Source organism: Callospermophilus lateralis, unplaced genomic scaffold (genome assembly GCF_048772815.1).
Source record: "Callospermophilus lateralis isolate mCalLat2 unplaced genomic scaffold, mCalLat2.hap1 Scaffold_314, whole genome shotgun sequence".
NCBI classification, from domain to species: domain Eukaryota; kingdom Metazoa; phylum Chordata; class Mammalia; order Rodentia; family Sciuridae; genus Callospermophilus; species Callospermophilus lateralis.
Window position 1 is genome coordinate 1,384,004 of NW_027513751.1, and position 27,443 is coordinate 1,411,446.

A 27,443-nucleotide genomic window follows, 5' to 3' on the forward strand; every position below is an offset into this window, starting at 1 on the left:
AAAAGTTGGTCCCAAAAAGAGAAAACCATTGCTTTAATGACTAGATGTGTCTAGGCCTGTTATCTGCTGACTTTTTCCTGAAAAAAAAAAAAAAGATTCTGAACTTCATGCTCCAATTCTGGTACTCAGATCCCCACTTTGTTTCCTGCTCTTGGTCACCTGTCCAGGACCAGACTCTGTTTCCTCTGTGGTATGTGTTCCCTGCCTGTGCTGGGTGAGCCTCTCTTGAAAGCAATGTTCTGTGTTAAGACCGAAGGAGAGAACTTGAAGGTCATCCAATAAACGGAAAAGCCAAACCCAGGGGAGGGGGAGACATACCCAAGAGCCACACATTAGATCTACTGCTAGAGGCCAGGTTCTCCCTATCACAGCCTGCCTCTGACCTGGTACCATATGAGCAATTGAGCAAAGCCTTCTGTACCCTTCTCAGACATGGTCTTGATGCTGTAGGCACAGGGGGTCCACAGAAGCTGCTCAGCCAGCAGATGACACCATGGGACTGTCTTTTAGAGAACACCTTGCTTGAGTAGGAAGGTTAATTTGAGAAGTCTGCTGCAAGGAAGCCTGTAGGGGGGCTGTTGAATTTCTTTAGGCCAGTGCACCCCAACCTTCCTCACAACCCACCACACACAGAAGTGATCAGGCCTGTGCCACACCAAGGACCTGCTCACAGAAGAAAGCAAATGGCCTGAGTGTTCTGGGGCCCAGGCCTGCCAGGGCCAATGGCCAGGGAACACCTCACCACAGTACATCCATAATAACCTGTTCGCTGCATCCTATGGCGCACAGGTTGGAAGGCTCTGGTTGGGCATCACCCCACCACTTTCCTGAGCCTTGGGTACCAGATGTAGCCTTCCTTCTCCTTCTCCTCCCCTCATCTCTTCGTTTTCTTCTCCCTCTAGTCCATGGTGCTGCTCCTGCACAGTCAGAGGCAGTACATCTTCGAGTTCGACAAGAACGACCGCCTCTCCTCCGTGACAATGCCCAATGTGGCCCGGCAGACACTAGAGACCATTCGTTCAGTGGGCTACTACAGAAACATCTACCAGCCCCCTGATGGCAACGCCTCGGTCATTCAGGACTTCACGGAGGACGGACACCTGCTCCACACCTACTACCTGGGCACCGGCCGTAGAGTGATATACAAGTACGGCAAGCTGTGGAAGCTGGCTGAGACACTGTATGACACCACCAAAGTGAGCTTCACCTATGATGAGACAGCTGGCATGCTGAAAACCATCAACCTACAGAATGAGGGCTTCACCTGCACCATCCGCTACCGTCAGATCGGGCCCCTGATCGACCGGCAGATCTTCCGCTTCACCGAGGAGGGCATGGTCAACGCCCGTTTTGATTACAACTATGACAACAGTTTCCGAGTGACCAGCATGCAGGCTGTGATCAACGAGACCCCGCTGCCCATTGATCTCTATCGCTATGATGATGTGTCAGGCAAGACAGAGCAGTTTGGGAAGTTTGGTGTCATCTACTATGACATCAACCAGATCATTACCACAGCAGTCATGACCCACACCAAGCATTTTGATGCCTATGGCAGGATGAAGGAAGTGCAGTATGAGATTTTCCGCTCGCTCATGTACTGGATGACAGTCCAGTATGACAACATGGGGCGAGTGGTGAAGAAGGAGCTGAAGGTGGGACCCTATGCCAACACTACCCGCTACTCCTATGAGTATGATGCCGACGGCCAGCTGCAGACAGTCTCCATCAATGACAAGCCACTCTGGCGCTACAGCTATGACCTCAATGGGAACCTGCACTTGCTGAGTCCTGGGAACAGTGCACGGCTAACCCCACTACGGTACGACCTCTGCGACCGCATCACCAGACTGGGTGACGTGCAATACAAGATGGATGAGGACGGCTTCCTGAGGCAGCGGGGTGGAGACATCTTTGAGTACAACTCAGCTGGCCTGCTCATCAAGGCCTACAACCGGGCTGGTGGCTGGAGCGTGAGGTACCTCTATGATGGCCTGGGCGGGCGTGTGTCCAGCAAGAGCAGCCACAGTCACCACCTACAGTTCTTCTATGCAGACCTGACCAACCCCACCAAGGTCACCCACCTCTACAACCACTCCAGCTCTGAGATCACATCCCTCTACTACGACCTGCAAGGACACCTCTTTGCCATGGAGCTGAGCAGTGGTGACGAGTTTTACATCGCTTGTGACAACATCGGGACCCCTCTTGCTGTCTTCAGTGGAACAGGCTTGATGATCAAGCAGATCCTGTACACGGCCTATGGGGAGATCTACATGGACACCAACCCCAACTTCCAGATCATCATCGGCTACCATGGAGGCCTTTATGATCCACTCACCAAGCTCGTCCTCATGGGCCGATGGGATTACAATGTGCTGGCTGGACGCTGGACTAGCCCAGACCATGAGCTGTGGAAGCACCTCAGCACCAGCAACATCATGCCTTTTAATCTCTATATGTTTAAAAACAACAACCCCATCAGCAACTCTCAGGACATCAAGTGCTTCATGACAGGTGAGGACTGGGCTCCTTCAGAGGGTGGGACCCCCATTGCTCTGGTCAATTGGCAAGACCTAGTCTTCTTCTTCTTCTTTTTTTTTTTTTTTTGAGAGAGAGAGAGAGAATTTTTTTAAATATTTATTTATTTATTTATTTTAGGTTTCGGCGGATACAACATCTTTGTTTTTTGGTTTTTTTTAAATGTGGTGCTGAGGATCAAACCCGGGCCGCACGCATGCCAGGCAAGCGCACTACCGCTTGAACCACATCCCTAGCCCCAAGACTTAGTCTTCTTAAGGAAACATTAACTTGACCTAAGGGCATCATCTCCCAAAGCATATATATTAGAAAAAACACTAGTTCAGAGAATACACTGGAAGTCAAGATTCTGGCATCAAATAAACTTGAAAGGGCCACCATTCTTAAATATATTTCATAACACTTTTCAGTTTGTGAGAGGCTCTAAGAAGTCATAGTGAAGAGAGCTGTTTAATATATTTGCCCAATATTTCTCAAACTTATTTGACCATGAAAACCCCTTTTTTACCATGAAATCCTAATATCTCACTGGATACTTCCCTTGGAGTGCACTTTGGGAGTTTCTGATATAGAAATCAAACTGGCTCTGAGATTCTGATAAATCAGGTTAAGGTATGATTAAAATAAAATCAGTTCTTAATTTGTGATGATGGAATAGAAAACTCAGACTTTGGAGACAAAGCTGAGGGAAGGATCCGCCATTGCTAAGCTATCACAGGTTTGCAAAATTTTCTTAATGTCCCTGAATTCCAGTTTCCTGATCTATAAATTAAAATTAGAATATTCACCCTGACTCTAAATAGGCAAATATGTGTATGAAAAACCTTACAGCAACAACTAAAAAAAATTAAAAATAAAAAATAAAATAGATACATAACTAATAATCAGTAGTAAAGATAAAATAGAAGATGAAGCGAAAAATCCAACAATTGCATGAAAAGTAACAAGGAACACATGGAAAAAAATAGAAAAAAAATACTTACCTACCACCTAGTTGCAAGGGTAAAATGAGATGTATTTCATATCAAACACAGTGCCTGACTCACGTTGGTTCCCTTTCCTTTTCTCTCTAATTGAAAAAGTGAGCTTTGATTTCCACTGTTGTGAAACTGATTTGAATATAGTATCCAATGGGTCCTGCAGGCAGGGATGTCTCCAGCAGCCACAGTTCTCCCAAGCAAGTAACTATGCCCAGGTCAGCCACAGAGAACCTCAAGTGGGAGTGGCTGTGGGGCATGGATAAAGCCAGAATGTCTTATATGAGAATGTGTAGTGGGCAAAAATTGGGTGTATCCCAGCTTGTAAACATAATAGTCTCCAATCGTTTATCCTGTGACACAATCCTCTGGCCCTCTCTCTTAGGACAGTTTTCTTCATTCAGTAAATGTCTCCTCTGTGCATTCATTGTTTTAGGCACTAGAGATAGAAAGAGGACCCCTGCTGTCCATAAATTCACACTGTAAGGTAGGTGACAGTTGCTGTCCAGTGTGGGAGTCCATGGTGAGGATTTGCAGGGAAGGCCAGTGCAGCTCAGAGGAGTCCTGGGGAGGCCTCACAGAGAGCTGACACTTGGGGCTATTTTTGAGGTTTTTTTTTTTAGGTAGTGAAGAGAAATGCGTTCCAGGGAGTGGGAACAGATGTACAGAAGTGTAAAGAGGGTATCATGTATAGCTCCCAAGAGTGTCCCTATGGACATGGCTTCCTGGCCCCAAACTTGGCGTCCTCATCTGGACCCTGTTTCTGCTCACAGCATGGGAGGATTCCTTTTTTCAGGAAGGAACTCTAGGTTGTTGTATTAAAAGCAAAAGTCTCAAGCATGGGCAAGAATTGAGAACACGGTGATACACAGGTGTGATGAAAACATACTTGGATCCCCGAGATAAACACGAATATCCTGACAGTGTTTCCAAGCATTCACTATGTTCCACTTGGCCGCTAGCTCTAGAGAAACTTGACAGATTGAGATGACATTTCCATTACATCCGTCTACATTGAGCACACCCCCTGCCTCACCCTCCAGTGAGTTTCCTGTGAGACATTTTGGCAGGTTACTATAGCTGGAAAACACTGGTGAAATAGGACATGTACTTTCTATCAAAAAATCATTTCAGATTGCCAAAATATTATTCTCCCCCCCTTTTCTTTTGTATACCACCAATGCATATGGTCTCCTTTCAGAATAGCATTAGCATGACTAACTGCTCTATGCCAGGCCCTTGCAGACTTGATCTCCTTTAAACTTGGTGATAACTCTAAGATCACTTCCATTATCTCCGTTCTACAGATGGGACATTCAAGGCTCCAAACAATGAAGTGTCGCCCAAAGTCACTTAAACTGGGGCTTTCTGGCTCCAAAACACTTCCCAGGACAATCATGCTGGTCTCCAAATCCTGTTTTTAAGAAAACAATTCAGCTGGGACTATAGCTCAGTTGGTAGCGTGCTTGCCTCACATGCATAAGGCCCTGGGTTCAATCTCCAGCACCACAAAAAGTAAATAAATAAATAAGAAGTTTCTAAGAAAGCAATTCACAAAGGATAGGAAGGGCAGCAGAATACAACAGACACTAGTATGGCAATATATAAATCAATGGAAGTGTAACTGATGTGATTTTGCAATCTGTATACGGGGTAAAAATGGGAGTTCATAACCCACTTGAATCAAAGTGTGAAATATGATATATCAAGAACTATGTAATGTTTTGAACAACCAACAATAAAAAAAAGAAAAGAAAAAAGAAAAAAAAAAGCAATTCACCACCCAAGGGGGTACCTGACACTTTCAAATTGGGTTTTAATTTCCAAGTCAGTTAAATCCAATTATATATTTCAAGTCAGTCAAATATTATTATATGTTTTGCTAAGAATCTAGAACAGACTCAAGCATAATGCTGCCTTCATGGAATGCATGGCCCAGGGCTGCTTTTATCAAATGTCTTTGTGAACCCACCATGAGAATAAGATTTTTATATCACAGTAAGACACTAAAACAAAAGGCTTGCAAAATAATCCGTGTGATATGCTCATATTTTCTAGTCTAATCTACTCCATTTCAGGAAATATGCTTGTCATGACCCACAAAATTGTTTTTACTTACATAGTAGGTCCTATCCCACAGTTTGAAAAACAGTGGTGTACAAGAGAGGTGCCAGATAAGCAGTCAAGATTTTAGCAGATCGCTAATGAGAAACTAAGATACTACTCTCACTAAACCTGACCTTTTTATTTCTGTGTAGGCTATACGCATCCTCACTTCCAGCAACAATGACAACAACAACAACAAAAATCTCTTTCTCCAAAGATTTCTTCAGGGTTCCTGACATACACTCCAATCAGGAAGGCATAGGTCACATAACAACCCTTGAAGCAATAACTAGGGCTGGAGACAGCACACACTCATTGACTCAGCCTGGGTCACAAGAGCCATTACTGATTCAGCTTCCCTAGAACTACATGAATACTCATCCCCCACTCCCACCCCACACCAACACCCCCACCCAAAAAAGAAGGCAGAATGGGATGCTGGGAATATGACCAAAAAATGTCAACCCAGATATAATGTATATATCATTGCACTTAATCTTCACTTGAAGCCTGGGAGTGGGGAATAGTGACCCCATTTGCAAAGGCAGAAAGTGAGGTTCAGAGAAGTAAAGTAACTGGCTCACTGAGACGTGGCAAGGCTGGCATTAGAACTCAAAACCCTTGTTTTAAAATTAGAATATACTTTGGAAAGAACAAAGCTGTGTACCTGCAAAAGGATTAGTAGAGCTTGCATTTCATCATCCTACTTGGCCCCACCTGCACCACTGATGTCTGGGTTAAGATGGGTTAAGAGGAGGCTTTTGTTGTTGTTTGGGTTTTTTGTTGTTGTTGTTGTTGGTGGTGGTGGTTTAGGTGGTTGGTTGACTTTGGTACTGGGGACTAAGCTTTTTAACTGGAGGGAAACACCCATCTCTAATGTTGTTACAATTCTCAGCTCTTCAGAAAAAGCACAGTAGGAACACCAATGAGAACATATATCTTCACAAAAAGGAAAGATGTGTGACAGGAATTTGCCACCTCCCCTCACTCTCACTTGTAATTAAGGCCCAGCCCTCTTCTCAGCCCCCTGCTTTCCTGGGAATTCATGACATTCCAGAGAGAAGCTTTCTTTACAACTACAAATTCAGGTGCAAGTTCTCAGCCTCAAACAAAATGACTTTGTAAGGTTTCTTCCCCTCCTCTTCTGTTTGTTTAAATTTCCAAAAGAACCATCTGCCACAAGTCAGAGAATCAGAGACTCTTAGAAACTCAGTGAGGAAAGAGACTCTGGAGAACAGTTGATCCAAGTCCCAACCTTTATAAATGAGAAAATGAGGGTTCCAGGGTGTGGAGGCATGGGGCTGGGAAATAAAGAAAACCCTCTGGGAGGCAAGAATTGAGTCAGCCACTTCAAATATATTAAATCCAACAATTTATGTACAGATTTGGAATAGCTCCCGCTATATGACAGTTGCCCCCAAATGATAACACTATCAGTATTCTTCTCCACGGCATGGCTAAAACCATTTCTATTGTCAATATGCAAACAAGAAACCTAAACCTCAGAGAAGTTAAGTAAACTGTCCAAGGTCATGTAGACTATGAGCTGGGAAGCCAGAATTTGGACCTGGGTTTTTGTCTGGCCTCAGTTACCACATTCTTTCCCTTCTGTGATCCTACCTAATAAGGCCCAGGTGAGAAACGGAACCTGGACTTCTAAGCTTCCCCTTTACCACCACTTGCCTGTACCTCCTGCTTCCACACCAGCAGAGGGCCCCAGGGACAACTAAAACTAAAATGAAAACAAGCTTGAGATCCTTGAATGGGAGAGAAATGTGATACCCCACAGTGACAGGGACACAACTGTTGACCCCATGGGCCATCCCACCTCTGTGGATCCCACCTCTGGAATGAACCGTGCACCTGCTGGGAGAGGTAATTTCCAACTAGTACCCTGCCTGTGGGATTAGATCCTCAAACTCAGTGTACAGACTGGAAAATGAAAGCACAGGGAGGTTGAGTGGCTTCCTTGGGCTGTCAGGAAATAAAAGGCAGGAGCACAGGGAAATTGATTTCAGTACAGGTCATCTCCATGCCCAGTGGCACTTTGGCCATGAGGCTTTCATCCCTGCAAGGGAGGTAAGAAGAGAGTGGCCGTTTGTTTCTCAGTGAATTTTCTCTTTGCAAGTCAATCATGAAAATCTTCCTCTGGATCTGACCATTCTTTTGTTTCCTTTTAATGACTGGTCTGGTCAAAGAGGAGGCTCTTCATCCACAACAGTTGTCCCTGAGTACGAAGCTGGAGGTCCCAGGGGTTGGTGTGAGAGTGGAAAAGGATGTCTGGAAACCTAGGTTCTACCTAAGTGACATCTTTCCTGGGTACACATCTGGGAGGAGAGTCACTGGGTCCCAGGAACGCCTGGGGCTTTAGACCATGAAACCATTTTCCAAAGTGTTTGTAACAGTCACTTCTTCCACCAGCAGTCCTCCATGCCCCCACCCCACCTGCAGCCTCTCTAGGTGTTGAATTAGGATGAGTGGCATCGGAAGGCACTTACTTCATGGGGATGTTTCTGCTTCTCTCACACTCAGATGTCAATAGCTGGCTGCTCACCTTTGGATTCCAGCTGCATAACGTGATCCCTGGATATCCCAAACCAGACATGGATGCCATGGAGCCATCCTATGAGCTCATGCATACACAGATGAAAACCCAGGAGTGGGACAACAGCAAGGTAACTCCTCAGACAGCACCTCACACCTCAAGCATTTCAACATTGCAGGATGGTCTTGCCAGCTTTGCAGGAGAGCTGGGGTCAGTGATGGAAACCAAGGCAGTGACTCTACAGGGCCTGCCAGAGAACATTTCAGCAAACATTTAGCAACTCTATTGCTAGGCAGGCCACTGGAACCCAGATGCAGGGACACACAGATGCTCAGAATCCATATGAAGGCGCTTTGTGTATCACAATAAGTGTGGAGTTTCACAAAAATAAAAATCCTCTGTCAATATCTGGGCAAAGGTGCAGGGGGAGAAAGTGTGTTCTAAATACAAATGTGATATTTTTTGAGCACCTAATGCACCTGGCCTCGTGTGAGGTATTCTGCATACGTTAACTCAAAAATATCCCACTGTGTAACTGTTCTCGATTTACAGATTTAATGCCTGAGGGTTTTCGATACCACACAGCAAGGAAGGGATTCAAACCAGGTTTCTGTTCTGTGTCATCTTGCTGAGTGCCGGGCCTGGTATACTGTAGGTGCCCCAAAAGCATTATTTTTTTGTCTTCCTTTTATGACCCCATTTCAAATACAGAATTATACAGCTGGAAAGATCTTTAAAAACAGTCTAGCCCCACCCGCTCACTCTTTGCATTCATTTTTCCCCTTCTCTGTCCCTTCTTTTCCACTGCCATTCATAAATTCTGTACTAGAAGCGGACTCCATGCCCAGCCCTTTGCTGTGCCCAGTGAGTGCAGAGATGAATAGGACTTTGAGGGGATCCTAGCCTGGAGGACAACAGGCTGTGGAGGAAAGCGGGGTTGCCAGATGGTGTCCTGCTAGTGATTGGAAGCTTTTGCATCCCTATTTCTTATTTCAGACTGATTCCTTTAGGCCTCAACTTAGCCGTCTGTATTGTCCTCTTGCAAAGCGCTCCCCACACGTAGCTCCAATCAGTTAAGTTCTGGGTCTCATTTAATACCCAGCCTACAGGTTAGCACAATACAGGTACACAGAAAACTTTTGTTGAATGAATAAATGATTGAAAGAAAAAAGAGCCCATTTTACAGATGGGATGAGGGTTCAAAGAGAAACTTACCCAAGGATACTCAGCTGGGAAGGTCAGAGGAAGGTGCTGAAAATTCGGGGTTGCCCAACCACAGAGCCCATCCTCTTTCTGCCAACACCTGCTCCCCAGCACCCCGGCCCTGCCCCAGATGTCCCAGCATCTGCAGTCCCCAGGGATGATTCTAGAGCGTAGCTCTTCCTCCCCCACCAGGTTCCCTGCTGTATTCCTCAGTCCCTGTCTCTGACTGCCTGTTTGCCAACCTCGCCTGTCAATGCATTATTGATTTCCGCCCTTGGCAAGCATCGGAGATCTTTGTTGTTGAGCACTCCAGCTTTCGTGAAACTCTAGGAAATAATTGTTCACAGACAGGGTTCTATTAATTATAAAGAGGACTTAATTTCAGTGGGAGGCTGATGGGCCTATTTCTAAAGCCATTTCCCTGAGTTTCCTGATGAGGCCCTGGAGCCATCCCAAACATGGCTTACCTGATCTCCAGAGCCATGGAAGGGACAGTAGATGATACATCAAGTTGGCAAGGCCCAGCCTGTCCCCCAAAGCAGCCAAGTGCGGGAACACCTGAGGACCCCCAAGGAAGCACAATAGAGGCCCTTCTGGCAATTTATCTGTATACATGGTTAAGAGCAATAAAGCAGAGTAAGCACATTGATTCAGATCACCACTTTTCCTCTTTTTCTGCATTTCTTGCCATTCTCCCCCTAATATCACCCCTCACATTCTTCAAGTCCCAGCTGAAGCATGAACCTGTCCTCAAAACCCACCTTCTCTTTGTCCTCTCCCTTCAGGCTGGGATACTTCTGAGCCTTGTTTCTCCCTATAATAACAGCCCTTGAAACCGAGCTTCAAGAATCAGACAGAACTGGGTTTGAATGTTGACTTGATGTCAGTCATATAACTATGAACTATTTATAACTTCTTAGAGCCTTGGTTTCTTTCATTTAAAAGTAAAATTGGAATTATAAAATATCCACTACATAAAGTTATTATGATGATCAAAAGAGACAGTGATAATTATTTAGCTTAAAAAGCAAGAAATGTTAGCTATAGCTCCTATTATTATCTCTCTTAGACCACCAGTGGTCACATTTGATGGCAATCATTATTGTCACATCTGATTTTCCCCATGAAACAATGAATTATTTTGGGGCAAAGGTGATGTCTGACTTATTTGAGTACCTCCAGTGCCCAGAAAAGGACCTGGCCCAGAATAGATGCTCCTTGAACAGTCTCTGAATCGAAGGGTATGAATGGTGGATAATGGACAGCTAGCCATCTTGTGGTCAGCAGTAGAGATACAGGCTTCTGGTTAATAAATATGTACAGACTTGATTTATTTAAGTGGATTTTCCATATTCTTGTGGTTTGCTTTTTCCCTTTGTCTTATTCTCTCTCTCTTGTTCTCTTTCTCTCTCTCTCTCTGTCCTCATCAGTCTATCCTTGGGGTACAATATGAAGTGCAGAAGCAGCTCAAGGCCTTCGTCACCTTAGAACGCTTTGATCAGCTCTACGGCTCCACAATCACCAGCTGCCAGCAGGCCGCTGAGACAAAGAAGTTTGCATCCTGTGGCTCAGTCTTTGGCAAGGGGGTCAAGTTTGCCTTGAAGGATGGTCGAGTGACCACAGACATCATCAGTGTGGACAACGAGGATGGTCGGAGGGTTGCTGCCATCTTGAACAATGCCCACTACCTAGAGAACCTGCACTTCACCATTGACGGGGTGGACACCCACTACTTTGTGAAACCAGGGCTTTCAGAAGGTGACTTGGCCATCCTGGGCCTCAGTGGGGGACGGCGAACCCTGGAGAATGGGGTCAATGTCACCGTGTCCCAAATCAATACCATGCTTAACGGCAGGACTAGATGCTACACAGACATCCAGCTCCAGTATGGGGCACTGTGCTTGAACACCCGCTATGGGACGACGTTGGACGAAGAGAAGGTGCGGGTGCTTGAGCTCGCCCGGCAGAGAGCTGTGCGCCAGGCTTGGGCCCGAGAGCAGCAGAGACTGCGGGAAGGGGAGGAGGGCCTGAGGGCCTGGACAGAGGGGGAGAAGCAGCAGGTGCTGAACACAGGGCGGGTGCAAGGCTACGACGGCTTCTTCGTGATCTCTGTCGAGCAGTACCCAGAACTGTCGGACAGCTCCAACAATATCCATTTCATGAGACAGAGCGAGATGGGCCGAAGGTGACAGAGAGGGCCAAGGCCTGGACTTCTTGCCAAAGACAGCTACTCTTTTGTGGCCACATACCTGACTGTGTTGTACTTTAGAAAAAAAAATCCTTTTTTTAACAAGTGCAGAAAACAAACAAAAAGATACTGGTTGCATTGTTAATTCATGCAACATTCTTTTTTTTAAGAAAAGAAAAAGACACAAATTTGGCCTTCACACATTTTTTGCAAAGAACAGAAGATTTTTTTCTTTTTCTGTAGTGTGATCACAATGAAAACTCTGTCTTTTGTTCCCCTTCTCCTTGAGGAATTTTTCCTGTTGTTCGGGGTATGTTTCTTCTCTCTTTGGGGCACACATCTTGAGTGTGTCCTTGTCTGTCCCTAGGTACCCAGTGTGATGTGAGACATGAGTGTCTGTGCTAAGGTGTCTCATGTGCACCCCTTTCTTCTTTGACAGGGGGTTGTGCAGGAGTGGGGGTGCAGAGTGTAATGGGCCTGGAGGAACTCAGGAGCTTTTGCTGGGTTTCCTGCAGGGGACTGGTGGCTTTTTACTCACTGTGTTTTGTACCTCCAGAGGACCACACATGGTTACATCTTGCTCTGGAAAATGTCATGATGTTGTTCAGCACCTTTTCAAGCTGCCCCAAACTCCTGTCCAGGCTTTATATTTTAATGCTAAATGAAACCCTCTTCCCCTTTTGCAAATTTCGTGTAGTTGTTGGTGCCACCCCCATACTGGGATAGAGAACACGTCTCCCCACTCCTTCCCCCAGTCTGGTAACATAACATCCTGGGGCTATGAGCCCCATCCTCTCCAAGAGGTGACAGCACCCAGGATGTCTGTGATTGGTTGATCCTCCATGATGCCCCTTGCTCATCTCCTCCTCTCTCCCAAAGCCAGATGTGAGAACCAGCACTGCACGGTGAACCCTCCATGGCGGCACCATTTCCAGGGAGGGGAAAGAAACCCTCTCCCCTTGACTTCAGGTATCTTCCTTCCATTGTTCAGCTGCCACTCCTGAGAAATAGGCATGTGGAGAGAGGTGCTTGGTGGCCTTTGATCCTGGAAAGATGCATAAGAAAAAAAAAGTCAGCCAAAGAGAGGACTCCGCAAAGGCCTGAGCCAGGAATCCTTCTAACCAGCTCGGAAGTCTCCTCTGCCTCCCTTGTGTAGACCATCCCAAAGCTGGGGTGCAGCAGCCTGGGCACCCAGGAAATTCCCTCTAGAGAAGCCCTGCTAGGGTTTTTGTTGTTGTTGTTTGGTTTGGGGCTAGGGTTTTTGTTGTTGTTGTTGTTGTTGTTGTTTTGTTTTTTAAGATAAGGGAGAGAGAGCTAACTGGGTGTGATCTGTCGGTGTCATTCAATCCCACCAGGATCAGGGACAGTTTCTAAGACCAGTACACATATTGGGAGGCCAGTCTGACATGGTTCCCTTGGAGACCTATGAAGGGACCCGGAGCAGGTGCAGCCCACAGCTGGAAGGCTGCCCAGCAGGATGCAGCAGCCAGCAGGCCAAGGGAAGGGAGGAGGGCAGAGGAAGGTAACAGCATGAGCCGGGAGCTCCTTGTTCAAGGATTCCATTCCTGGTGCATCTGCCTAATTACCATTGTCATTACCACTCACAGGAGGCTCTGGGAGACAGGAGGGGAAGCCAAATGCTTCCTTTTGAGCTGGGCTTCTTAGAAAATGGGACTTTCATGGGTTACATTTACATTAAGTGTGGAGAATGAGTTCTGAGTCAGCTATTCCCGTGGAAACCTTGTTGGACTGATAAGTTCATGGCACCTTTATAGCCTTATTCACAGAGTCTTCAGAATACGAAATCAGTTCATGAAACCAAGAAGGGCTCTTACTGTATGAGAATTGGAGCAACATGTAGCTTGCGTTCTGCCTGGCAGAGGGAGGCATCCAAAGCTTCTCGAGGAGGGGATATCTCGCCTTACATCATCCCACTGGGATAAGAGGATGTGTTTCGCTAAGTGCTCTTCCTGTTTCCAAAAAAAGTCACACTGCCTCAACAGTGTGCTATGGCCTGTTTGTCCACTGGTGGCCCATCGTCTCTGGATCCAGAGCTCTGCCAAATCAGATTTGCTGTTTCTCAGGTCCACTGTGTGTGGCATGAGCTGGCGATGGGGGCTCCCATCTGACAGGATTGTTCTTGGATGGGATGGAAAGCAGTTTGGCCTAAAGAACACAAGTTTTTGTTTTTGTTTTTGTTTAATCCAAAGGAGACTTATGCCTCTCAAAATTGTAGTCTTGCTGTAAGGAGCCCTTGGCAAAGCTCTCCTGCCCATTGGCCTAGTTGGCCAGTCCCATCCTGGCTGCCTGACATCATCAAGACCTGCTGTGGATGTCTTCTTGGGGCAAAGACAGCATGTGGCTCAAGGGACTCATCTTCCTATTCCTCCCTAGCCTCTGTCCCTCTTCAGTTGCCCCCCCCCCAAGAGAATAGAGTAGACTTTTAAGGATCAAAAACACAAAATTATTGGGTATTATTTTATTTAAGGAAATGATCCCATACTTTCCCTGGTCTTCATACCACCAAGAAGGCACAGCTTCTGGGGGGAGGAGTGGGGAGGACAAGTGTAAGCATCCCAAAGCTTTAGAGAAGGAGCTTATCTGCAAGGTGGGCAGTGCCAGGTATCACCATTTCACACTGGTGCTGTCATGTTGGAGCAGGTGCTATGACCTTGGCCCATTTGAGCTTGTTTCCACTGGGACTGGCGGGTGACTCCAGGCCTCACCTTTTGGTCTGTCCTCCCACTGAGATCACCAGTCCCAATCCCATACCAAGGATGAATTTGAAGGCATAAGCAGAGCTCCTGTGCCTACATAGTAGGTTCTAACCAATAAATCCCAGCACTCTTGGAACTGATCAACCAAAATCTGTCCATTTGATAGCATGACCAGGCCTCCAACCCTGGCCCAGGTCATGATTCTGCAAGAGGTTGGCTTCTGACGCTGGAAGAAGATTTAGTTTTGAATAGTTCCTGCCTTCTCCACAACTGCCAGTCAGCCCCTCACCTTTTGTTCCTCTGCCACTACTTTAAATAAGACCTTACAAATTCTCCAACTTGTCTTTCATACAGTGAGTTACTTTGTAGCCACCCTTCACACAGACATCCCTAGAGGCAGAGCAGCGATGGAAGGAGAAAGGCAAGGAACTCCAGGGTAAACCACACTTTGACAGCCCCCGACACTTGGTTCAAAATGACTCACTGAGAACCATCCAAAGACCTCACCAGGGCCTGGCTTCGACTTAGGGATGGAAGGTCTGAAATAATCCCCAAGAAACTGACTGGAGGTTGAGAATGGCCAGAGGTGTGCTTCCAAATAATCAGGGTGGGCTGGGTCTTGGGCACAGAGGATGGAGAGGCAAGGGAGGTAAGCTGGGCCATGTGCCATAGACACCAAAAGAGGAACCCAGTTCTTTAAAGAACCAGAAGAACCATTTTCATTGTAACTTTTCAGTCACCTTTATAGATGGCAGAGATCTTCATTCTGCAAAGACAGGGCTTTTGATGTGAAATCTTAGAATACACTTTTACCATTTGCAGCAGCCACATGGCGAGAACAGTGATGCTAAGATTTGTGGCCACTGGTCCTCAGCAGGGACCCAGGCTTTGGTATTTGATCACCAGAGTCTATTATCCATTCCTCACAGCAGCTGCTCAGCCAAGAAGGTGACTCCTGGTCCCAGTTGAGGGGGCCTGCTGCCTGAGGGGTCCCAGAAGGAACCCAGTCTCTCCTTTCCCTTGGGCTCTGCTCTCGGACTGAAAGCCCTCCATTTGAGGCACATCATTCCCAGCTAGATTCATGCACCTGTCTATATTTTATTGGAGGGGAGGGAATATTTTTTAAAAAAGAACTCTGTAGTTCAAGGCCCTTTTATTTAACCTTCCAAAAACAGCAAACTCATTTCAAAGACTCATTGCTCAGGTGACAGAGAGAAACTTTATCTTCTCCAACCTTTACATTCTCAAAACCAGCCTTGTGTACTTGACTGCCCCAGACACTGGTACACTCTGAGGTTTCATTGTGGATGCACAAGATCAGAGTCAGGGAGACCTGGGTGGGGCCTTTTGTCATGTTTCTTTGCCCCTCTGGAATGCCAAAGGCATAAGACTGGATGACCTCCTGGTCCCCAAGAAAATGTGATTTCTTCTGAGGGCAGACTGCCCAGGGAGGCCTGATCTTGCGCAGGCTCAGCTCTCCTGGCAGAAGCTGAGTTGCAGGTGTGTGGCAGGGCCTTGGCAGCCCCAGATTCACCCCCGACACCAGAATCCCACTTTTCTAAGTCTGCCTATTGTTCTGAGGACTTCTGAACCCGCAGCTTCGGCAGAAGGACTGTTCCAAGCTGCCTCAGGACGACCAACACTGGAGACTCTGGCCTTACCATGTGGAAATAGTTTTCCTGAAGTCTGGAACTAATTTTGAGAAGTTTTTTTCTCAATACTTTTTGTGTTTCTAACACTGTATTCTTGACTGTGTAAATACCAACAAGGCTGTAAATAAATGCAGATGTAGATACCTTCTAGGAAAAAAAAAGCATAAAAACAAAACCAGAAGTGATCCCGTGTAGCCTTCGTTGACAAATAAAAGAATATTTTGTGTTTAAAAGTGTTTGGTGGCCTCTGTTGAGACATAGTAGCTCTTCTCAGGATGATCGGGAAGAAGTCTCAGTCCAAGGTCCCAAAGTCACTTGTAAACCTTTCAGGTCACAACTGTCAAAGAAAGGGACCTCCAGAGGGTCAGCACAACCCCAAGTCTCATCTCGCAAGACAAATGTCCAAGCACCTCTGACACAACCTTGTGCTGCACAGCCCAGGCCACATCCTGCCCCCAGTCAGGCCAGACTGGGTGCAGACATGGCTCCAGTACTTAGAGATTTTCAGCAAGTCTCCGGCCTTCTGTCTACATGCACATACTGTGGTGCTTGAGTCCTTTAAAGGAGAGAGCACATTGCTCAGAGGTCATGGATTTGGCACATAAGTTCAGTGCCTCCCCCACTTCCCATCCCCACCCAGGGCAGCCACCCACCCTACATGCCCTCCTTTCTAGTATTCTTTCCACTAACAACAGTGCTCCTCAAACGTAGGTCTGCATCAGAATCACCTTGAGAGCTTATTAAAGCAGAGTTTCTGGGCCCCACCCCCAGAATTTCTGAATCAGTAGGTTTGTCCCAAGATTTTGCATTTCCAGCATGTTTCTAGGTGATGCTACTATGAGAATCATTACTAACTACACTACCCTTCAGGCTGTGTACAGAATAAGCTGCTTAGCCTGGCACTTCAGATGCCCTTAGCCAAGGCAACCTACCACTTCCACCAATGGGGAATCCCAGGCCCTCCTCCACCCACCTCTCTTGTCCCCACCTACACCACACTTGGCTTCATGGGAGAGTGCACAAGCCCCAGGTACACCCTCAGAGTTTCACACCTGTGGGCCTTTGCACACACTTTTCTTCAAGCCCAGATGAAATAAACTCCTAGAGCCCTCTGGTAAGTCCTCCCCTGACCCCAGAAGGGCCTCAATGCACATCTGTTAAGGGCCTGTACTTTTTCAATACTGGATTATTCAGGGCCTAAACTTCTCAAGGTCCACCAAGGCTGTCACTAATCTTCCATGTGTCCTCAGCACCCAAAACAGGTTACCAGCAGTGTGTCACCTAAGGCCAGCCTTCCCTTTGCCTTAGGGGTCCACTCCTTCTGATGAATCTGAGAAAGAAGGGCATCATCTCCTGTATGGAGGCCTGGCCTCCTCTTAACTAACTGTTCTACCTTGCTTAGCTGCACTCTGGGCACAGCTGCTGCATCAAGGCCTCCAAAAAAGAAGAAGGGACAGAGAACAAGGCAATCTCCTTCCCAGCATGCCCCAGGTCCTCATATCCCTCCACAGGCCTGCCCTCAAAGTTAGGACTTCCCCAATCCACTAGAGGCCTTGGAGAAAATTATAAAATGTAAGGAAAAAGACTTTAAAAGTGAGCACTAAATGTATCTTTTCTCATATCTAAAGGAATATCTAAGAAGTTAAATCTCTTGACGGTGGTCCTCCCTTTGGTCACACCCCACACCAAACTTGTTCCCGGTCCTCATGCTGGCACATCTATGGGAATTTCTTCTTCGAACCCCCATGTTAAAATCTCTTTTCACCATTTGGGAAACTCTATCCCTGCCCAAGGGCTCACCCATGTCCTACCAGGCAACCCAGCATTTACTTCTCAAGCCTGATCAGCTTAGAATAAGCCCAGGTGGGTTCCAGCATCTACCTCCCTAGATCAGTGCCTTCCAAGGTCTTGTAGGCAATAAGAGTTGCAAATACATTCCACATCCTTTCCAGAGTCCAACACATATTTTGGAGATTCATACCTTGCAAGAATAAATATCCCTTCTCAGGGAATAAAAATCTGCCCTATAAGTTGTAAGTCCATCCGATCCATTGGGACTCAGTAGCAGACCTTGTATGTAGATCTTTCAAAATGTGCTCTCTCCCAGGACCACCAGATATATAAAGGGCACCCACTACTGGGCCAAGATCCAGCAGAAATTTTGAAACTCCTTCTGATGAACACCTACATTCTTTTTTTATTTTTTAATTCTAATTTGTTACATATGACAGGAGAATGCATTACAAATCATATTACACATATAAAGCACAATTTTTCATATCTCTGGTTATATACAAAGTATATTCACATCATTGGGACACCTACATTCTTATATAGGGTAACAATCTATATGGTATGGGGGTGGAAAAAATAGACTCATCCTTACAGATACTTTTATTATATGACTGAGCAGATGGATAGATGGAGAGAGAATGTCTGATGCATGAATAAATGCCAAATCCAGCCCCTCGTCAAGGCTTGAAGAAGTTGTAGTTAATCAACTGTATGTAAGACAGCTCATCCCAACCAGCCTTAGAAGCCCTTAAGATGTAATAGGACCTTTTGGTTATAAATATCATCATCCAATCAAAGTCTAGAAGGACTCAGAAAATACTGCATTACCAAGGTAGGAACATGCTCTGTGTCGCTACTCGAGAAGCCTAAGTGTCCAGGCTTGCCAGAACCCAGAAGTCATGGGGAGAGGGCAGAAGCCCAGTTAAGAGGCACCAGAAGTGTGTGCACCATCTTGTGGGTGTGGAGTTGCCAATTGTAGAACCGAAGCAGGGCAAGGATGGCAGGGCCTCCAGCAGCCCCAGGGAAGGGTATAAACTGGATGATGTGGGGATACTGTGGGGATGAGAGGAAAACCCCATCAAAGAGCAGGCCTAAACCCCAATGGGAGGTGGGCTCCAGCATCTACCTCCATAGAACAGTGCCTTCCAAGGTCTCGTAGGCAATAAGAGTTGCAAACACATTCCACATCCTTTCCAAAGTCCAACACATATGCATCCAGTCAGAGGAGCTGGAGGGGCAAGCAAGGCAAGACTTCTAACCTGGCAGATAGATTCCTAGGGGTGCACATTTGACTGACAGGTTTGATTATAGGAAGAACCAGGCCCTGGGGACCTTAAGCTAATCCCCTGCCACAGCCTTGATTCTATGACAGTGGGCTCACTCATGCCCTAGCTGCCATGGCTGAAGTTCTCCCTGGCAATCAGCCTCTGGTGTGGGCTAGAAACTCAGACTCTAGCTAGCTCAGGGGTAGACAGCAGGGGAAGGGGAGTGTCCAAGTGCTAAGAAAGTGATCCCAACAAAAACCTCTTTCCACAGGGCCTAGAAAAGAGAGCTCAGGGTGGGCTGAGTGGGGAGAGGAAGGCATCTGAGAAAATAATCTTGGGAGAGGTGGGTTTAGTGGGAAGGGATTAGATAAGAGGGGAAGCCATTCCAGCAAAAGGAAGGCATGCTGCACATGTGGGCCTCTGAACCCGACTCCTGTGAACCTAGTCCAGGGACACATGAAGTCAAAATGTCCCAGCATGCCTCAACTTTTTCATACGACAAAATACACAGAGGTTGATGCTTATGTGGAGCATAAGGCCCTCCCGTCCCCGCACGTGGGTGTCTCTGGGTTTGGTTTACCATAGTTGGCAGTTACATGCAAATCCCAGCCAGTAGCAATGCCTCCTCCTTTTCCCCACTCATAAAGTATAGCAGAGTACAAGTGAGGAAGAGTGATCATATTACAGGGACAATTTGAATGTTCCCCTAATTCGTAACAAAAGGAACTAATTTGCAAAGCAGTACTTCATTATCCATAATGACTTTCTTCTGACACATTGCATCAATTTATAGTAAAGGGGACAACTGCTAACTCCTCCCCTGACCACCGCCACTTTTTATCTTGGGTGGGGGCATTCCCCCAAATAGACACTGAGATGAGGATTTGTCCCAAAGTTAGTTATTGGGAAGTGGTCCCGGGAAAAATAGGTAGACTGATGAAAATTAGAGACAAGAAAAGAGGGCCAACCAAGGGAGCAAAATCAAAGCCCCAAGAGAGTAACTTCAGCTCAGCCCTGAGGGAAAGCTGTGGAAACAATCTAAGTCACACCTGGGAGTTGTTCCCATCCGAAGTGGGCTGCAGTCATTACACCTCTGCACCTATCAGTCATCAGTTAGGATGCCCCACCCCATGGCATTTCCCAGGCACTTCTGGTTCTCTGTGCTTAAGCAAAAGGAGCTCCTGCAGTCGAAGGACAGTCGGCCTAGAGATTTGCAGGTGGGGTTGTGAAGAATGACTGACTTCACCCATTTCCATCAGGAGGTTGGTAAGTCCCATTTCCTGTCTCATCATAGTAGGCATCTATTAAGTGCCCATTACCCATTAACTAGTGAGGGATGAAGCTAAGAGAATAGGCACAATAATCACATGCACTAAGTTAACAGAGGGCAGAACCCCACCTGTTTTGCTTACCAGTGAATACTGGCACCTGGCACAGGAAGTGTTTATACATGTCATTTGGATCAACGGTGACCACATTTCCCCACCACCCAACCCCATAGTAGTGATTATGTGATCTAAAAGTTTCTCCAGGGCCTCCCAACTTTTCCCTTTCATTCCTTGCTTAACTCTATTGACACTGCCACTCTCATAGGGGGACCCGCTTCACTGAGCAAGGGCAGCCCAACATTGGCCCGACCTCCCTGAGCAGATATGTTTCTGAGACCAAGCATAGTGACTCCCTAGAGCCAGCTCAGTAGGCACAGGAGGTGTGGGCTCTAGACCCAGGTGATTTCTACAGCTAATCTGGGTTGAACTGGCAACACTGTTTGTGATTAGTATGATTACCTTCCATCTTGCAGATGAGCTGTATGTTCATGATTTGTGCTAGTAAGTGATAGATTCAGATTTTGAATCCAGGTTTTCCTAACTCCAAGTTCTAGGCTATTCATCTTATGCCGCAAAGCTGGGAGTAAGGAAATGTCCAATGTGAAAGGTTTCATACACCAAAAAGTCTGAGAATGAACAAGCACCTTTCAGCAGGTCCCCAACAACAGACACAAGGCTCACCTGAGTCCAATGCCAGGGCCAGCTGCTGAATGTGAGACATTAGGAGTCACACAGGGCTCTATGCCCAGAAGGGCCTAGCTTTCAGTTTACTGCTCTGCTCTTAAAGTTCTTAATTTTTGAACAAGGGATCCATATTTTCATTTTACACTGGGGTGTGCCATTTATGTAGTCATTCCTGTCCACATTGCTTACCCATCATAAACAAGCTCTGAGCACTCTAGGACATGCTCAAGGATCAGAGGCGTGGAGGGAGGTCTCTGAACCCCCTAAGAGGTGGGAGAGAGATGGGCAAGAAAGCCCTTACACATGTTGCATGAGGACTGAATAAAATCAGCAGAGATTTTTCTTCAAAGCCAGACCATAAAATGCCCACTTAGTAAACATCTAATTCCATTAAAGTGACAAAGACCTGTGAAAAGTCTTCATGGAGGTATAGGGACAGTGGAACACAAAAAACGCTATCAGCCCATTTTGCTATGGGGAGGACCAGGAGAGGCTTCCAGGAGGAGGCAACACCTTGAAGAGAAAGGAATGAAGGGCATTCCAGGTGGAGGTGTGGTGGGTGGCTCCAAGGTGCCCTATGGGGTAGCTTGACACATCTCATGGGTGAGGCAGAGAAGAGACCTGAGTGTCGAGACTGAATGTGGACAGAGACCACACAACCATGTAGGCCTATCTGCCTCCTTCTCTCCTGGTTTTCATGCACACTCCTAGGTCAGTCTCCATCCCAAAATCTTACCAAATGGGTGGAATGTATTTAGATGAGGATGCTGATTCTCTTCAGATAGCTGTTTATCTGCGGTTCCCCTTACACAGGATTGCAGATACATGAAGGGTTCTTCACAGTGACAGCACCACCTAGTGGTTGCCTGCCATCCTTTCCCATCTCTCCAGACTGTCATGTGGAACTGGGTAAGATCATGTTAAACCATAACGGCCTACCCGGCTCCTGCACTTCTAGGATTCGGATCACCTTTACACACAAAGGCCTTTGACCTGCAAAAGAGTCCCAAGGTTAAGCAACGACTCAAAATACACTCCAGAATCACTATGCACACCAGAAAGGAAAGGGAGGAAAATTAGCTTCAGAGGTCTCTTCCTCCTCTGCCTCAGTGCTTCTGATCCTTGGGCCACCCTGAGAATCCTTCAGTTATGAAGGTACTGACCCTGGAACCCCATGCAGACAATTGCAGAAGCCCTGCTGAGCCTGAGGTCAGAAGAAGGTCAACACAGCACTGACTCCTCATAGAACTCAGAGACTTACATAAGGCAAACAATCAATGACAATAACCAGGAGGTGGAGGAACTGCTATTTCTTGAGATCTGTACCCTGTACCAAGCAACTGCACTAGGCCCTTTACATATCTTGCTTGCATGCATTTTACAAGTGTGTTAAATCTTTCTCAAAGTGAGGCAAGTTCCAGATGGCACATAACATGTTCAATATGCCTACTGTGTGCTAATCCCTCTAAATGCATTTGCTCATTTAGTCCTCAACACCCTACAACAGGAGAGGTATTCATATCTCCATTTTTCAGGTGGAGAAACTGAGACACATATGTAAGGACCTACAGCTGGCAGATGGAAGAACTGAGATTTGAACCCAAGCAATCCAGTTTCAGGAATTAAATTGCTATTAATCATAGTGACATAACCTGGGTCATGTCCCAGACTACCTCCTAGTCTCAGAGACAAAAAGAAAATGTACAAATACTGACCAGGGAAGAAGACTATGTAATTGGATGCTCATAATACATTTACTTATTGACTCCTTTCAGTAAATTCTCCCTGATTGACATGCTACGTCAGGTGTGGTGGGTGCATAGATGGGGAAGAGAAAGGGAGCCAGGTTAGACTTTTGCACAGTTGACTCAGGATGAGGTGAGAGGTGTTGAGACTTTGGGACAAGAAACAAGATCCAGGCACAGTGAGCAGGAAGTGCTCAGACCCTGGTCTAACTGGGTCTGAGGACTACCTCTCTGCCTTGCAAAATGATGAATTCTCAGCAAAAAATCTAAAAAACTCCACCCATTTTCTCCCCTTAATTTAATGCCTCCTCCCTAGGAAGAGAAGAGAAATAAATGCTGGCTGATGGGAGGTCAGGCAGGGATAACAGCTTGTAGCAAAAACAGGACTCGGTCCTCATGGTGGAGGACTCCAGATAGATGGACCGGAGCTGCCAACTAATGATCAACTGTGCACACTGCACCAGACATTTCCAGGGTCCCGCTTTCCTGCCCAGGTGCAGAAGGAAGGCCTAAGATAGCTGAATCCTTTGGTCCTTAAGCAGTCTTGAGAGGGGCACTAATATCTCCCTGTTTTGCAAATGAAGAGGAGAATGAGACTCTGAGAGGTGACATGAAGTAGTAATAATTTTCATTTACCATTTGTCAGGCACCATGCTAAGCACTTTACATTCATTATCTCATTGAATCTTCTCTAGAATCCCATAAGTACTATTATTTACCCGCTTTTTATTATTTATGTCTCTAAAGACCATTTATTAAATAATAGTGCCCCCTTCTTTTTTATGCCATTTACTCGGAGAAACCAAGTCATTCTAGAGAATGTCTCATGACACAACCTGGATTCAGCTGATAGCTCATCATAGAATCTCTTCACTTATCTTAAGCCTGCATATTTTCTATATGCTAGCATGTAGCTCTAAAAGTTCAATTAAATTCAGGTTCGATTGTTTAAGGCAAGCTTAGTACATATTCACTTTCTCTTATATCTGATCAGGAGGCACACAATGTTTGGTGGTCCTGTCTATTGTCGATAAGATTTCACAATGTTAAAGCCATGAAAAAATGTTGACTTTCTAAGATTAGTGTTCCCTTATTGTCTGGAACTCTTCCTTAAAGAAGAATTTCAGGTTCTGAGTATCAAGGGAGATGGAGCAACTATAGATCCTCTACAGAATACAGACAGCAGCTCCATGAGAACTCTGGAAAGCAGACTGTAGCAGCTAGATTGGGGAAGAAGACCAGAACGTGGAGAACCACTGAATCAACAGTGAGTTGACCTCTTTTTTTTCTTCTCACCCCCCCTCCCACACTCAGAGAAGTTGAGAATCCAGAAGCAGCTGCTATTTGGGGGCTTGAGGAATAGGAAAGGGGCCTCTTGAGAACAGACTTGGAGGCAGAGGCCCACCCTTCTTTTCCTAAGAAAGGGAAAGCTCCTCTCTAATCATAAAGGGATAGTCTCAAGAGCACAGGTGAATCCCACTATATCTTTTCTCTTTACTCTCCTACAAATTGGCCCCAAATGCAAGTGCTATAGTTGCAGGAAGTGCATGTCAGAGGGTGGGTCAATAAAGGGGAATCTCTGGAAAGAAGAAAATGTCTGGGAGATGATGGTGACAAATGTGCTCAGAACAGTGAACCCATAAAATCATCTGTGAATGCCTAGACTCACCCCTAGGCATCACCTGCTCAGATCTGACCAAAGCAGTATACCATCAACTTTGAAAACTAACCTAAGAAATAGACCTTGGCCCACGTCCCAGACTGGCATATGGGTGGTATGCATGCAGAACAGATCCAAACAGCCTGACAACATCTTTAAAAAACAAACAGCCTGTAAGGCCACAGTCTACAGAAGGTTGATCAGAACTTGTGACTGAACTCAACTTGGTCAATTGCTGGCTTAGAAATAAATTCTCACTAGAAGGTAAATAATATCTTTCTTATAATATTTAAAATATTTGGGATAATTAGCATATGAATAACCAGAAAAGCCTCAATTTAGTTAATGTTAAGATAACACAGATGTTGAAATTACCTAACAAAGACTTTAAGGTACCTAAAAAATAAGGAAGTGCTAAAAAATAAGGATGAACATTTTTGAAGCAAATGGAAAGGTAGAAGGTCTCAGATAAGCAATACAAATATAAAAAAAATGAAAAAATTAAAAATTAGAAAACACATTAACCAAAAGTTTAGCCTCAGGATGCTGAGGCAGAAGAATTGAAAGTTCAAGGCCAGGCCCAGCAACAACAGAATGCATTACAATTCATATTAAACACATAGAGCACAATTTTTCATATCTCTAGATCAGATGGTTACACACAGAATGATTCCATTTATATGATATTCTTTAAAAAGACAAAACTGTAGTAACAGAGAACAGAGAGACTTTGTATACAAAGTCAAGTCACATCCTTCTTGTCTTCTTACATGTACTTAAGGTAATGATGACCATCGCATTCCACCATCTTTCCTACCTCTATGCCCCCTCCCTTCCCTTTTCCCCTTTGTCCTATCTAGAGTTCATTTAACACACACACACACACACACACACACACACACACAGAGCATATTATGGATCAGCATCCTTAAATCAGAGAAATCATTTGGCATTTGGTTTTTTGGGATAGGCTAATTTCACTTAGAATTATATTCTCCAGCTTCATCCATTTACCTGCAAAAGTCATAATTTTATTCTCTTTTAATGCTGAATAATGTTCCATGTGTATATATACCATATTTTCTTTTTTTTTTGCACTGAAGTTATGTATTTTAACAGCTTTACATGTAATATTCATATATAAAAAACTTTTAAGTGCTTTTCTCCAATTTAAAAATCTAAAGAATTCAAAAATAAGGCATTCAATATTTGAAAAAAGTACAGATTTACAAAATGTGTATATTCTGTCATGAAAACTCCACACCAACATTATACACTTGGAAAAAAAATACAAACAGGATATATTACAAATTTATGCAGCAATAACTTAGTTCACACCATGCAATAAAAAGTACATTAATCAAGATACACAAGCTTTTGTAGGTTCTAAACTGAAGGACTTTTTTCTTTTTTTCTGCAGAATCCTTAAAACCTGTGGCACTTAAAATTTGTTAGCCTTTCTACTGGGAGGTAAATTATACACAACAATGATGAAAAAGATTAACAGACCAGTTGTCTATTATGAATCATTCCAGCTTTGTTCAACAATGGCCGAAACTCTTTTTTCATATTCTCGTTTGTTTTCCTGATAAAGCTGTGCTGCCTGGCTATTAGCTGGACTATTTGGATTCGGTTCATCCAGCAGAGACTGAATTGATGTTAAGATAGAAGATACATCATATGTTGGACTCCATCGATTCTGAAGGATATCTAAACATATGCTGCCATCAGCATACACATTTGGATGAAACATTTTGGATAAAAACCTAACAGTTGGTGGTTTATTTGGATATTCTTCAGAAAATTCTATTACTAGTTTAAAAGTACCATCTTCAAAGGGTGTCCCTTCTGGTCCAAATATAACTGCATTCCACTGCATGATGTTGTTTTCAGATGGTGCACCACTGACACCCACAGGTGGGTCCTCTTGCAATCGCTTGAAATCCCGCATGAGCCTCCTCCGGGCCGGGGTCGACATGCTCCCCAGCTGCCCCGCGGTCAGTCTGAAAGAAAAGAGTCCCGCGCAGCCCCCCCACCCCCCGGCGCAGCGGCCGAATCCCCATATTTTCTTTACCCATTCATTTACTGAAGGGTATCTAAGTTGGTTCCACAGTTTAATTATTGTGAATTGTGCTGCTATAAACATTGATATGGCTATGACCCTGTACTCTGCTGTTCTTAAGTCCTTTGGGTATAGACCGAAGAGTGAAATAGCTGGGTCAAATGGTGGTTTCATTCCCAGTTTTCCAAGGATTCTCCATACAGCTTTTCAGCTACTGGATGTAGCTCAGTGGTAGAACACTTGACCAGCAAGTGTGAGGCACTGGGTTCGATCCTCAGCACCACATAAAAATAAACAAAATAAAGGTATTGTGTCCATCTACAACTAAAATTTTTTAAAAAGAATAGCATTTACAATATCTCCAAATATATAAATCCAATAAAGCATTCACAGAATCTCTGTGATGAAAACGGTAAAACACTGTTGAAAGAAATCAAAGAACTAAGCAAATGAAAAGTTATGCCATGTTTAAGGAATGAATGTTTCAAATAATAAAGATGTCAGTTATTCTAAATTGTTTTTAAATATAATGCACTTTTTATCAAAATCTCAGCAGGATTTCTTGCAGCTAGAGATGAGCGGCTTCCAAAATTGTATGGAAGGCAAAGTTGAAAAAATACACTACATGAATATATAATTTTACTGAGAAAAAAATTTGCATATTATAATTCACTCACTTCAAGCAATTTTTTAAAATATTTTTTTAGAAGTTGATGGACCTTTATTTTATTCATTTATTTATATGCAGTGCTGAGAATTGAACCCAGGGCCTCACACATGCTAGGCAAGTGCTCTTACCACTGAGCCACAACTCCAGCCCCCACTTCAAGCAATTTTTAATAAATTTGCCAAATTATACAATCAAATGTTACGATTTAAAAATCAATAGTAGAGATGGAACCCAGGGCCTCACACATGCTAGGAAAACACTGAGCTGGGTCCCACTCCTTTTATTTTTTATTTTGAGACAGAGTAT

At 45.1% G+C, this 27,443-nt stretch overlaps 1 protein-coding gene and 1 pseudogene across 1 annotated transcript; one reads left to right on the forward strand and one right to left on the reverse strand.

Annotated features, from left to right (window-relative positions):
• LOC143387807 (teneurin-4-like) overlaps positions 1-11,748 on the forward strand; it is a 333,926-nt pseudogene extending 322,178 nt beyond the window's left edge.
• A 13,950-nt stretch (positions 11,749-25,698) lies between these two features.
• Positions 25,699-26,455, reverse strand: LOC143387217 (ubiquitin-conjugating enzyme E2 B). The gene has a single exon (XM_076841794.1). It carries the CDS (start codon positions 26,381-26,383, stop codon positions 25,925-25,927), a length of 459 nt encoding a protein of 152 aa, XP_076697909.1. The 5' UTR covers positions 26,384-26,455; the 3' UTR covers positions 25,699-25,924.
• Between the last annotated feature and the right edge of the window lie 988 nt (positions 26,456-27,443).

Coding starts and splice junctions, on each gene's coding strand:
- LOC143387217 (XM_076841794.1), bottom strand. CDS start 26,383: ATGTCGACCCCGGCCCGGAGGAGGCTCATGCGGGATTTCAAGCGATTG.